General features: G+C 41.7%; 1 protein-coding gene across 1 annotated transcript; it reads right to left on the bottom strand.

The window, feature by feature from the left end:
- Window positions 1-3,339: 3,339 nt before the first annotated feature.
- LOC137267883 (arylsulfatase B-like) lies at window positions 3,340-13,561 on the bottom strand. Its single transcript, XM_067802327.1, has 14 exons — window positions 13,318-13,561; window positions 11,660-11,771; window positions 11,401-11,452; window positions 9,592-9,695; window positions 9,274-9,380; window positions 8,170-8,234; window positions 7,365-7,466; window positions 6,906-6,969; window positions 6,019-6,116; window positions 5,234-5,370; window positions 4,905-4,963; window positions 4,578-4,701; window positions 3,995-4,137; window positions 3,340-3,797 (listed from the first exon to the last, which is right to left on the bottom strand). Exons 1-14 carry the CDS (start codon window positions 13,409-13,411, stop codon window positions 3,619-3,621), a joined length of 1,440 nt encoding a protein of 479 aa, XP_067658428.1. The 5' UTR covers window positions 13,412-13,561; the 3' UTR covers window positions 3,340-3,618.
- Window positions 13,562-13,722: the final 161 nt, after the last annotated feature.

Here is a 13,722-nt window from a genome sequence, read left to right as displayed (position 1 = left end):
TAGGACACACGTTACACCCTGCTACACAAGCCTTCCGTGTCCACCACCACCATCACAAACAAATAGTAGGATACCCAGGGGTGTGTGCGTGCGTGTGTTTGTGTACATATGTTCTTTCGACAGTATGTCGGCTTTATAACGCTAGCCTACTGAATTAATATGGACTACCCACTCAGACACAGTTTACTTGCTCCGAGCAAACCAGTGTAATATAGATACTCCACTCAGACAAGGAATACTGACTCCCAGCTAACAAGTGCAATATAAATACCCCTCTCAGGCACAGTATACTGGCTCCGAGCCCACCAGTGTGACCTAGATACCCCACTCAGACAAGGTATATTGGTTCCGAACTGACCAGTGTAACATAGATACCCCACTCAGGCACAGTATACTGACACCGAGTTGACCAGTATAACATGGATATCCCATTAAGACACATTATACTGACACTGAGTTGACCATAATATATATATATTGTAACAGACATAACCCACTCACACACAGTATTCCGACTCCGAACATACCAATGTAACATAGATACCCCACTTAGACAAGGTATATTGATTCCGAACTGACCAGTGTAACATAGATACCCCACTCAGACACAGTATATTGACACCGAGTTGATAAGTGTAATATAGATACCCCACTGAGGCACAGTATACTGACAACGAGTTGACCATTGTAACATAGATATCCCATGCAGACACAGTATATTGACAACGAGTTGACCATTGTAACATGGATATCCCAATAAGACACAGTATTCTGACTCCGAGCTGACAAGTGTAACAGACATAACCCACACAGACACAATATTCTGACACCGAGCTTACCAGTGTAATATAAGTACCCCAGTATACTGACACTGACTCAGGGTTAAAGCAAACAAGTGCTTATGTCCTCCAGTGGTCGACCTCCGACATTCCAATTTCACGTAAACGCTATGTGTACAACACTACACAGGTGGTCCGAGATAAGGTGACAATGGGGTCAATGTGTCCAGGAAATGGAGTCAGGATTAAACACTGTTGTACATTCCAGCAGATAAGACAGACAGAGAACGGGTGACACAGTCATTGTGAGAACAGGATCAAACCTTTCATCATCCCACGTTTACAGATATGGGACAGACAGATACAAGCTTTAAACATAATAGTTGAATACAGACTAAAAGATTCGTCATTAAAGACACGGTGTTTAGCCATGCAGACCTGTGCAACATCTCACAACTTACCACGCCATACGAATCACTCGTTGGAGCAGAATGAAAAGATAGAGCATAACCATAGGGTTTTAATGTGTGAGAATCTGAATTAATTATCGACGGAAGGCAACAGCTGACTGTGGGCTGTAACGTAGCGACGTTATTAATACTACTTCAGTAGCTATTTGGGTCACAATGCATCACCAAGTGCACCTGTGCTCTACACACGGCTAAAAACCGGATAGTACATGGTTGAAAAAAACATTATTCGATAGGGAATACGTGCTATGGCCGGATTTGCGTGCGGTTCCTGATACTTCCTTTAGTTAGGTACATTTTATGCATTTGTCATCATTTTCTTATCGTATATTACAGTATGCACTATTACCTTTTTCACGATTGCTATGATCGGATTTGCACAGACATTTCTAAGAAAGAATTCAACAGTTGATGACTTTAACACATGGTTTATTTACAAAGTAAATTCTTATTTTCACCCTTTCAGTTGTGAATTTCCATGGGTGGGGATACTTTTATAAACATAGAAGGTATAACTTAACAGTTTTTTGAGTTCACAGTATCGGTACAGAAACAAAATGTTGGCTGTGGGGTGTGCCTGGGATTACATTATCCTAATTTCACAAATGCTCAAGCCTTTGACAGGAAGCATCACATGACCTGATTCAGTTTCTACCAAAAAGTGTCTGGTTAAGCATAATACATGCAGTGTTATTTAAGCGGACACGTTTTCACAGTGTCACCAAGTACTTCCCTTCAACAAGTTGTCAGCCTCTTTCGACAAATGTGAGAAACAGAAAAGGGCTTCAGCCATTTGAGCCGTTTGGCCTTAAAAAGTTTGCATAATATTGTAAGGCTGAGATTTTATTTTCTGTCGTGTATAACGCGTTATATATAGCCTATCGAAATGTGTTGTTGTTGAGATGAGATAAACATTTGATAAGCACCAAAACAAGGAAGAATGGAGTGAATATGTCCATGTAGCTTCAGTATCGTAATTAGTTACTGTGCTGCACATGGGCAATGTGTTTTAGCACACCTGGAGACCTAGAGACCTGGCAAAGCAAAGTAAGTTGGCATGTAATTTGTACTCCGTTCCAAGTTCCGTTGTGATTCACCCTTGTACACATGGCCAAAAATCAACGACAGAAGCGATCAAAACATCATACATAATTAAAACACAGTTATTGCCGATTGTGAAAAAACAACAACAAATAAACAAAATTATAAGCATATAATCACAAATCAAATGTGCAAAATTTTGTATGTTTCCAAATTTTGCATTTTTTTACCTCCTTCAAAACGAAGCAACCGCGATACCGAACCCAGTCAGGGCCGGTGACTGTGTTCATGTGTAATGACGCCCTGTCATTGGACACTGGTTCACTTGCCGATACGCTTAGCCGGCTCTTTACGGCTGCTAAGCACGATAGGTGCTAATTTCAAATTGCAAATGTTCAGTCACTGAAGTTGTGCGTTGCATATTGTCATTAGCAGACAGGCAGGCAGACATATAGGTGTCAATAAACCAGACTTGAGTTTTCTCTGTGACAGAGTCTGCTTATCACAATCACCATGTTTTTGCTTGAAGTTTGCTTTGCTTTGTGGGTTGTTTTTTTCTTACTTTGTTTTGTTTGTTTGTTGTTGGTTTTTTTTGTTTGTTTGTTTTGTTTCGGGTTTGTTTGTTTTTTCATTTTTTTTTTTGTTTTGGTTTGTTTTCTTCATCGCACGAGTAGATTATGTACTTGGTTATGTACACAACCAAGATTAGACTACTGCTCACGACCTCATACTCCGGGCAGGCATGTACTGTTTCAACCTCCGCGAACCTACACATTGCGCATGCGCAGAATAGCTGTTGAAACCACTTTTTGCCACAGCACTGGAGGAATAGTGAATCGTTTGAACTCCGAACTCTTTTCCATCGCGTTTTTTCCAACTTTATAGGCTGAATTGGCATTTTTGATGAGTTGTTTCGGTAAGTGCATACCGAAAGGTAACAGAATCTGCAAACGTGTGTTTTACGTTGTTGTGTGACCTTTAGCGATTTGGAATCTGAGAACAAATTTGGCTATTTTGTGACCGTAAGGCGGATTACACACATTCACCAGGCCGGTTATAAAACCTTTTATATCAAGCAACATGGATATACAAATACATTTGTCATTTTTATTTGCAAGTGTCCTTCCTGACTCGACGTGAGCCAGGTAACTAAGTCCAGAAAACGATGCAACACATCCAGGACACACATGTAAAGTCAGAGTTGTAACGAAGGATCAGTTAATGATTAAACGAATAAAGTAAACAATGGAATTTAACAAGACCGCGTGAAATTATTTGACATCCCAATTTCAGAATGACAAACTCGTGTACGACCGTTACAAAACACGTTATTGTTTGCACCAGCCAGGTGTCCAAGCGTTGCCAAAATTCCTGGGGTTACCCTTTGGGTCATTTTTGGGGTAGTTGGCAGGGACCATCTGTTTCCGGTACTCTAGAAGACGAGACTTCAGTTTGGCAACAACGTCTGGGAGTTGAGCAGACAGTTCATGTCTCTCTGTGGGGTCCGCTGGATAGAGGAAAGTCATTGGTGAGTACATGTTTAGGTTAAGATATTGACATCGTGAGCAAAAGCCAAGTCAGCGCCCCTCATCACCCTATCTCGTCAGTTCCCTGTTACGTTCAATTAGATATTTGCCACATCTGTTACCAGGTGTGTGGACAAGTAACTTACTGTAACATGGTGGTGTGAGAATAGATACGCACCTATTACGTCAAATAATTGTACTTTGTCAGGGTCAAGGTCATATACTGTCTGTTCATAGATATCATCTTTAGTGTTGTTCATGGGGCGGTGCCAACCATCTTGCTGTCCAGGGTAGCCAAGCAACAATTTGTAATTGCCCATCCTTAAAAAGAACATGAGATAAACTACAGAGTGACTGCAAAATATTTCTGTGGCATAGAATGTTAGTCACTAAGTAGCGAATCTGCATGGATTTCGTCACATTGCCGTTCGTGTCTTTTATTGGACTTGTTCCCTTCCCTTAGATCGTGAGAAGAGATTGCTAGAAGAGGAACGAATCCTTACTTGGGACTATTGATCTAATACACTGATGAGCGATTAGTAACGATTATTAAGTACTCAAAGAATACTTGAAATTGTTGTATTATAAAATATAACTTTATTTGGAATTAATTACAGCTGCTGGTTGTTCTTCAGTCAGCTTCCCTTTGATAATCAATAAACGTACTTACTTTCCAATTTAAAGTGAAGAAAAAGTCTTTCTTGCGTCCTTCAGTTTCTGTACCATTTACCGCCTTCCCGTGATGTATATCCAGCCCTTACCTTATGCCAGCTTGACCTTGCATTGGTATGACAAGATAGTCCAGATTGTAGACGAACTCGGTTCTCTTTGACGGGAGGCCATTCCTGATAGAGTCCCACTGATCTATTCCATCTCTGTCGGTCACTGCAACATAGACCAAAGTACTGGCGAGAACTTGCATTACTACTGGCAAGGCTAACAGAACTTCCAGTAGTAGTTTTCAGTTTTACAGAACTACATTCTGTTTGTTGTCAACACTTATCTTCTTTATCATTATTGTAATCAAACTTAACATTTCGTCTTCCCCATTTTTATTTGATGAGTGCAGAATATTTCATGACGCTTACCCGGCGTTCCCCCGGCGGCGGAAAGCAAAGTGGGCATCCAGTCAACAGCGTGGATCATCCTGTATAGGAAGTGACATAGTTTAGGGAAGGCACAACAAAGTTTTCTGATCTAACATGAATCATTTGTTCATCTGAAGCTTTCAGTATGAAGCATTACTGCAGAACCACTGTTTAAATGTTTATGTCACTGTCAGAACGACATGCTTGGTTTGCAATAGCACATGAGTCCGAACACTATTTTTCAGTTAAACAGGGTGTTCGACGAGACGAAGACACCAGTTAGCTGTCTGATTTCTAAGTCTTCTTTGACACCTGAGAAGCTATCGTACCCGTCATACGTGTAGCCTGTCTTCTGGAGTCCTGCCCCCGACATGAACGCCGTCACCCTCGTACCCCCCTCCCACAGAGAGTGTTTGCCTCCTCTCAGGGGCCAGTTGTTGCCGTAGCTGAATATTTCACCTCCATTCTGCAACAAGCGTCCACGTTTCACCATTTGCAACATAAATGACAAATTGTACAGCATGTCACATGCTGTCGTGAATATGGCACCCACAAATAATGTTTCTCTCAGTTCTGGTACAGTCTCAAAATAACAAAAATGTTCCTTACGCTCTGTCGACTATCAAAGTATTTTCTCTGTATTGAATATAATTTAAACAATAGCATATTTGCTAGGGAGTCGTGTATAGACTAGAATTCAATCAGAGGGTTTATAAAATGGTAATGCTGACACCGTCCCCGAGCTATTGAGAAAGACGTAACTGACACATGGTGACAGGTGTATCAAGTTTTTACCAGACACAAATATACTCAAGACGACCCTGCACCTTGACGCCGTGCTCTGTTCAGCACATTGCGCAAAGACAAAGGTTACCGGGGCGGGTTTTTTTTACAAACATATACATTTTGGATTGGAACCAGTCTGAAAATATCGGAAGAACAGCAAGCCAAACAGGTTCGTGCATAACGCTTGATAAAAGGCATATATGGTGCCGTCAGATGACACTCTACATTATGGCTGTGTTTGTCTGGTTTAATATATATATTTACAGTAACAGTTCATATTGCTAGAATATTCAGATTACTACGTTAATTAACAAACGTGATGACCTACATCGGCTGTAAACAGGAACAACGTGTTATTGTACAGTCCTTTCTTCTTCAAGGCGTCGGTCACGTTCCCTATAGCTTCATCAAGGGCGTTCACCATCCCTGTAAGGTTGACGGATGTTGATATGATGCATCACGCGGATGACTAACATTGGTAGCTATGTCTCATAAAACCGAATCACTGCACAGTATTACAGACACATGAAATCAGACGGAAGGTCATGTTGAATAGTTTTATCTAATCGGTTTTTGAGCAGAAATATGCAACGCATCCCATCCTTGATCTCATCGCTAGATGTCACAAATAATGCCGATGCGTCTTAAAACTTTAACTTACTTACACTTCTCTATTCAGTTAAATCAGCCCTTAAAATCAGTTAAATCAGGCTTACTTCACTGAGAAGAAGGACTAAAGCTCACATAGAGCTGAAAATGTGGTGTTCTCACAAGGGATCATGACAAATGTCTCCTTATACGTGTAAGGGAGTAACTGTGAGCGGGAAGATGCAACGTCATAGATGCGATGCGACTCTAGAAGTCTCATGACTAGGTTATCCTATGTTGGTATGGTATGTTGGTATGGTATGTTGGTATGGTATGTTGGTATGGTATGTTGGTATGGTATGTCTGGTATGGAATTCTAGAAGGGACATTGACCTGTTGTCGCATTGTCGCGTTGTCGCCCTCTCCAAATCAAGCAAAACGAGGCAACATTAACCAAAGTGCGACAACACGACAACGCGACAAAAGGCCGAAACGTCGTACTGACGCGCTGTGGTTAATTTTGCCACTTTTTGCTTGATTTCGAGAGAGCAACAACGCAACAATGCACCAATGTCCCTTCCAGGATTCCACAGTCTGGTGACATGTCATCACGAGGCTGGTACTCACCACTGAACACACGCCTCCCGGCGTTCACAACATGTGGGAACCTGTCTTCATATATCTTGGGTACCTGCAGTTCAGAGTGTACTGAATGTGATCCGAACTACAAGCAGGTAAATAAAATCTGGATCCGATAACAGGTGAATAATGTGTGCAACGTGTATGTATACCAAATAAAAGTATAACAACTGGTTGTGAATGTTTTGCTTTAAATGGGATTGACATTAATTTTGTATAACTATGAGACACACCTGAGGAATAACTTCTTTGACTTATTCGTCATAAAAAGGGGAATGACACACAAATAATGTTAAACATCAGCTAAATAAGATCTTTAACGTACAATATGAGAATCTTATGAGACAACCTTACTCATACAGATTTCCAAAAATAAAAAACACTTGAAACTTCGATTTAACCCAAATATATCTGTTCCCTAATCATCAGATTGTGGGAAAGTCTCACCTCTGTTGGAGCGTGGACGTTCTGGAATGGCAGATACAGGAACAGTGGTTGGTCCTTATCATGGGCGCTGATAACATCCAAGATTTTCTCCGTGAAAATCCACTGGAAAGGAGACAACAGGAAGATCAAAGTACAACATACAACACAATGATCTCCGAAAATAGTTGTATAAGTTATATCAGCCTATTAATTCTACGTCTCTCAGCCTATAAAAATGGGCACCACATAACTAGAACATTGCGAATCATGTTGCAGAGTTCGGCGTTAAACAACGAACAGACAAACAAAAATATGGCCTGATGTCGTTCAGCAGTGGCCTTACTGGTCTGTCAGCGGTTCACATCCCAAAACTTCGCAGTACTTCTATCGCTGTGTCAACCGTCTGGCATTGTTTTGTGCAAGAAAGGAAATAAGGGACATTTATGTGACGGAGTTTAATTTTACGCCGCACTCAACAATATTACACCTTTTCGCGGCGGTTTGTATATAACCGAGTCCCAACCAGACAAACCAGCGATCATCAGCATGAACATCGATCTGCACAACTGGGATCCGATGACATGTGTCAGCCAAATCAACGAGTCTGACCTCCCGATCCCATCAGTCCCGTTTTACGAGAATAGTCGCCTCTTGTGGGAAGCATAGGTTGCTGAACACTTATCCTACTCCAGATCTTCACAGGTGTTTTGGTCAGAAGACAGGTAGTCACAGATGTTTGGATGAAACGGTTTGTACGTAATGTTTACATAACATCTTACAATTGATATGCTTTCGTTTTACTCAGATTCACGTAGTGATGTCTCACCCCAGAGTATTGTCCTTGGTAATCCCATTCCGCTTCTTTATTATTCCTGAAGTCTAAAAACCCGGCTGAAACATACATGTGACTATGCAAGTAAACCATTAAACACGGACATTGGATTCTCGACGATAATTAATTTCAGTTCTATCCATTTTGTTGCGTAGCAGATTTTATCGTTCCGAAGGAAACCTTACTCCAGTATTTGTAACATAGTAAAACACAAAATCGGCAACGATAATAACTGGACAGACATGTAGGTTTTCAAATCAGGAGTGACTGCAGCCGAAAGTCCCGAACTTGTGTCCGACACGTCATGTGTCGACCTGTTTCAGTCCCTCGTGCGGTTTACCTACATCCTAACACTAGCAGAGTACTCGTCATCCTCCATCCATCTATCCGATCCTTATACACAAATGCCTGGACCCGCCCTTGCCAATGAATGAGTTTAACCAGGGGTGAACTCCTCTTTGAACAGTATTTCAGTAATGTCAAGGTGTGTGAGCAGAGTTTGGAGTTTGGCCACAAATCATGTACCTAAGGTAACGCTGGTACGTTACCAGTATCCCAACATGGCGATAATTCCGTCCAATTAGCAGTCTTATACGTGTATACAATCAAACTTGTTTAGCATCCTTGGTGTTGCAAATGCATTGGCATCACGACTTTGGGTTACCGACATCCTTGTCCGATTTTTAAAGTGCTTCTCCTTCAACACATGGACAATAATCAGCATATTCACAGAATGCAATGTATTTGCACAATCAAGGTTTATCAGTTTGCTAAATAATTTTGATTGTATACACGTGGATGACGTTTCGAGGGAAAGAATCGCCAAGGGACCTACCTGCCACCATGTTGGGATGCTGGAAACGCACGTTGCCAACATCACCGTAGATACAGTGACAAGTGCGGCATGGTCGTTCACCACATGGGCAAATACCAGATGCACGGGTATGGTCCTGACAAGCCTTGAAAATATAATCGATGCGAACACACGGTCATATGTTTCTTTTGTGCAGATTTGACGCAACACAGCACATCGAGTGGGACGTCTTTGATGACGTGGCTCTAGTTGAAATAACTTGATTTTTGTGGTTTTGAACTTACTAGTATTATGAAAGTAATGATCTTCCATTGCATTGTAATATCCGAAGAAGGTATCGAAGCCTCTGTAGGTTGGAGTGCAGTCCCAGTCACAGAAACCAAGATGCCATCTGAAGTGAATGAGGGGTTATTATAGATTGGTGGATATTACATGGAATGATCCCTGAACCTCGTTATCACTGGTGTGTAAAGAATGAGAAATATTGGCGTAACTCAAATTCCAAGATTATGCGATGAAACCCCATTGGTCATTTAAGCCTAGAAAATATGCATGACTCGTTTGACGTGATTTCTGGTGACGTGTTAGGATGGTGTACTCACTTGCCGACTATATGAGTGGCGTAGCCGAGTTTCTTCAGCTCTTGTGGGAGAATGGTGTAGTTTAGAGGGAAACAAACAGCCTGTGCGTTTTCAATGACGTCGTGCTGTAAAGGGAGGTTACTATTACCACGTGTGCATCAGGTTGTGTCAGACATTTTAATATTGACTTTCTTTTCAGTGGTTTGCCAGAGGGGAACTAATCTACCACAAATCGTTGCTGTGATTTGACGGTATCGAGATGATGACTGTGTCTCGTCTTGATGGGGATGAAGATTAGTTCTGGGTACAATATGTGAACTCAGGTGCATGAAGTGAACTAGAAAACGAGTACTGCATGACAAAACCGCATGATGTTTGACACGAGTCACCTTCCCACCATGTGAGTTGCATATCCTAACTTCTTCAGCTCTTGAGGAAACGTGTGTAGTTTAGTGGGAAACACATAGCCTGATTCTTATCTGTCAACTGATGCTGCAAAGGGAGATAACTCTCAATCTACGAGGCAATTTGCCGTGTTGCAGTCTTATGTAATGGCTCCTAAAAAGCGCACACTGACTTTATATAGCAGCTTATCATAAAACATATATGTTTAACTGTAAATGAAGCTAATGTACTGACTTGCTAGTAATCAGCGCCTACCCTGGATGTGCTGAATACAAGAACGGCATCGGTGAAATTGAAAATTGTTATGTGACCGCCTCAGAAATCCCTTCGTTTAGAAAGGATAACGGTAGAATGCAATCGTATGAAGGAGCATAACATCCAACCCTAATATACAGCAATAAGCCAAGTTGTGCTTCCACGTCAACGATAAGCTTCCCTGGGGTGTTATAGACAATGTTTAAGATTCAGGGTGCCGTTGTACAAAGCGATCTTAGGTGACCGCCACTCCCATACCTTAACATAGACGTAAGGTAGTCTTAGCCCTAAGGTTGCTTTGTAAAACAGCGCCCAGGACAAAAGACTATAGTACTGTTCACAAGTTCCACATGTTCAGGTCTAGTGGTGGTTGAATGGTCTACAGGCGTCCTCAGAGAAGGGTTCATGAAGTGTTGATGAATGGGGAGACAGCAACAGTGATGGAGGAACATTACTCATCACTGCAAATGGATTGTCTCCAATTGATTAATACCACTGAAGGCACGTCACGTTCTGCGTATTTCACGATATGTTACACTTGCTGCAAAACACCTTTTCAGCACGAACGACTTCCCTGAATGCCATGACGGGCTGTTTCTTAAGAATAGTTCCCACAGCTGTTTTCAATTCAGTAACATGTTTGTCAGATAGCTCTGAGCAGACGAATGGCAAATATGTTACCCGACTGAATGTATACTGCTCAGGGAGTTTGACCACCCGATCCCGTTAGTCGCCTCTTACGAGACGCATAGTCGGCTTTTATGGGAAGCATGTGTTGCTGAAGGCCTATTCTACCCCGGGACCTTCACGGGTCTCCTGGCTTCGAACGACACATAGATGCCGAGTAGGATGTTAAGGCTGTTTGCAGTGAAACTGTGCCGATGAATCTCAGTTTAAACCAAAAGGTAATTCGAATATAGTGAAGTGAAGATTTCGAATCCGCATAATCTTGCCTTGCTAATTGAACATTTATATCTCGGAAGATTATTCGACTGAGGATGGGAGTTGTTTAACAAACGATCATAATTTCAAATAGCTATTATTTGTTTGTATTAGAAGGGGGTAATCACAAACAGACTATAATTAACTTGTACAAGTACGCCATACTTTAACATAAAGAGGCGTAACACGTAAGTCACTCACTACCTCCAATCTCCTGCCAGTACTTACTTGAAGGCCAGATTTGAAGGGATAAACCGCAGACATAAAGGCACTTCGGGATCTGAAACATACGACATTCGTAATGAACTGTCAGGCATTATTTCTTTGTACAACGAAGTGCATGTTTGGGTATTGACGTTCACCATCAACGGTTTACAAAAGAATCACATGCAATTTAATACACTAACTTCGCATAAACCTTACGAATCGGATAGTTTAAAGTAGGATGTTTGAATACTGTTGTGAAATATATTCTAGAATCACTCACGGACTGCAAAGCGGCTGCACGTAGTTCCTGTCTAGTATCACGCCTTCTCGCGCCATTCTGTCCATGTTAGGTGTCAGTAAGTCACCGTTCCGGAAGCCAACATCGTTCCAGCCTGCAACCAACGTATTCTTACAGACCTGAAATGTTATTAGCCCAGTAAAGTCACGGGCGAAAGAGACTTTGACACTTTGAAAATCTAATGGCAGGTGTTTAAAACACAAATACAGATTAAACCAAAACAAAACACATCGTCCTGGGACAACTATGTTCTATGCTGAAAAGGTTGCATGTCTTGGGACCCATGATTACTGAAGACATTTTCATCCGAGTGTCCCACCATTTCTACAACTTCTGGGTCGTCATGGATCTTGTATGGCAGCGAGCACTTACCTCAGCCAAGCAACACGAACTCCAGGTGTAGGTCCTCCAAAACGAATGGCGTCGAATAACACCTAACCTCAGACTGACTCTTTCTTTTCGCCGTAGAGGTTTTGCATGTATGGTCAGAGTTTTAACCATTCACGATATAAATGTGATGTACCATTGACCTTGACCCAAAGCATGGTTTTGGTACTGCAACTTGGGAAACTCTCATCCCAGTCCCGTTGCTGTTTGGCAGCACTAATGATTACCTATTTCGTTGTGAATTTGATCTGTCCAATGCAGGCAGCACTAATGATTACTTATTTCGTTGTGAATTTGACCTGTCCAATGCAGTTTACATCATGCATCTGTATAGAAGGTGGTTGCTAAGAAAGAATTGTTTGGTCATTTTTTGTCGACCGTTGCATTTGTGTTACGTTTTTAAAACGTTACTTAACTTGCATTTCATAATAATTAGTCCTCCGGCAGTATGGGTTTTATACAGACCAACAAAGAATAACATTCCGACACCAATGAGGTGAAGCAGTAAAGTCTGTCGAACATTCGTCGTCTGACGTCATACATGCAGTTAGATATATCAAGACCAAATCCTTTGGGGGACAAAAAAGAATTAGCCACCAACACTTGCACCTGAGCAGTTGCACAGTGGCCCAGATTTGTTAACCAGTGCAGTTTAAGATTACCACAGTGCACTGACAGATAACGGACAACCGCTATCAGCAACAGACTGTTCGCCCGACACCTTTGAGATTGCATTCATTGTGAACGGCTTGTGCTCTTGGTTACTTGGGGCGCTGGAAACAAACATATTGGCCTGTGATGTTGGGTATTGACTTCCTGGAAGAGATATAATTTTGTGAAACGCTCAGAGAACTTCAAACGGGTGTGGTACTCACATGGTAGCTGGAACGGGGACATACATAAGGATACTGTTGTTGCACTCAACTCATTGTCCTTGTTTCCAACGATCATACTGGCCAGATCAACTCAAAGCCGGGGGAAAAATCAAAGTATGGACTTGAAGCCTAGTATTTATCAAACATTATCAAAAGGCACTTAAAACAGTCTTCAAAACACTGCCAAACACTACAAAAAATTCATACCCATATCTGTTGAAAAACCATTTTCTTGTTTTTGATGTTCTGCCATCAGTTATTGGTTGTGTGAAACCTATTGGAACAACGTCTATGTTAAGTTGAACATACAAACAAATCGAAACTACAACAATTTGTACAAATGCAAGAAGAAGCAGGTTTTCTATCTCTAGACTTTACCTAGATCATCCGCTACGATGAATACGATATTGGGTCTCTCTGCGACGACAACGCCGAGGAAGGCGAAGACGAAGACTGGCACTGCTGTCGACATTAAAGTGAGTTCCGCTTCACCATCCCCGTCTCAAATGAATATGTCTTCAAGCGTTTGTAAACTACCTCGGTGTGGTGTGATGCAGAGCTATCGGTGCAGACAGGCATAGGGAGAATGTTGTAGGTGAGGAACGATAACTACTTGGGTTATCTTTTGTGTATCACTCGTGTCAAGGTTTTCAGTATATATCAGGCTGCTGATTTCTCACCGGCAACATGCACTCATGTCTGTCTGCATCACCAAGGACACCTGTACTCTACACACGGCCAAAAGCCGGATAGTACATCGTTGCAAAACAGATATTTCCTATC

The sequence above is a fragment of the Haliotis asinina genome, chromosome 16, assembly GCF_037392515.1.
Source record: "Haliotis asinina isolate JCU_RB_2024 chromosome 16, JCU_Hal_asi_v2, whole genome shotgun sequence".
Taxonomy (NCBI): domain Eukaryota; kingdom Metazoa; phylum Mollusca; class Gastropoda; order Lepetellida; family Haliotidae; genus Haliotis; species Haliotis asinina.
This window is presented reverse-complemented; position numbering and strand designations above follow the sequence as displayed.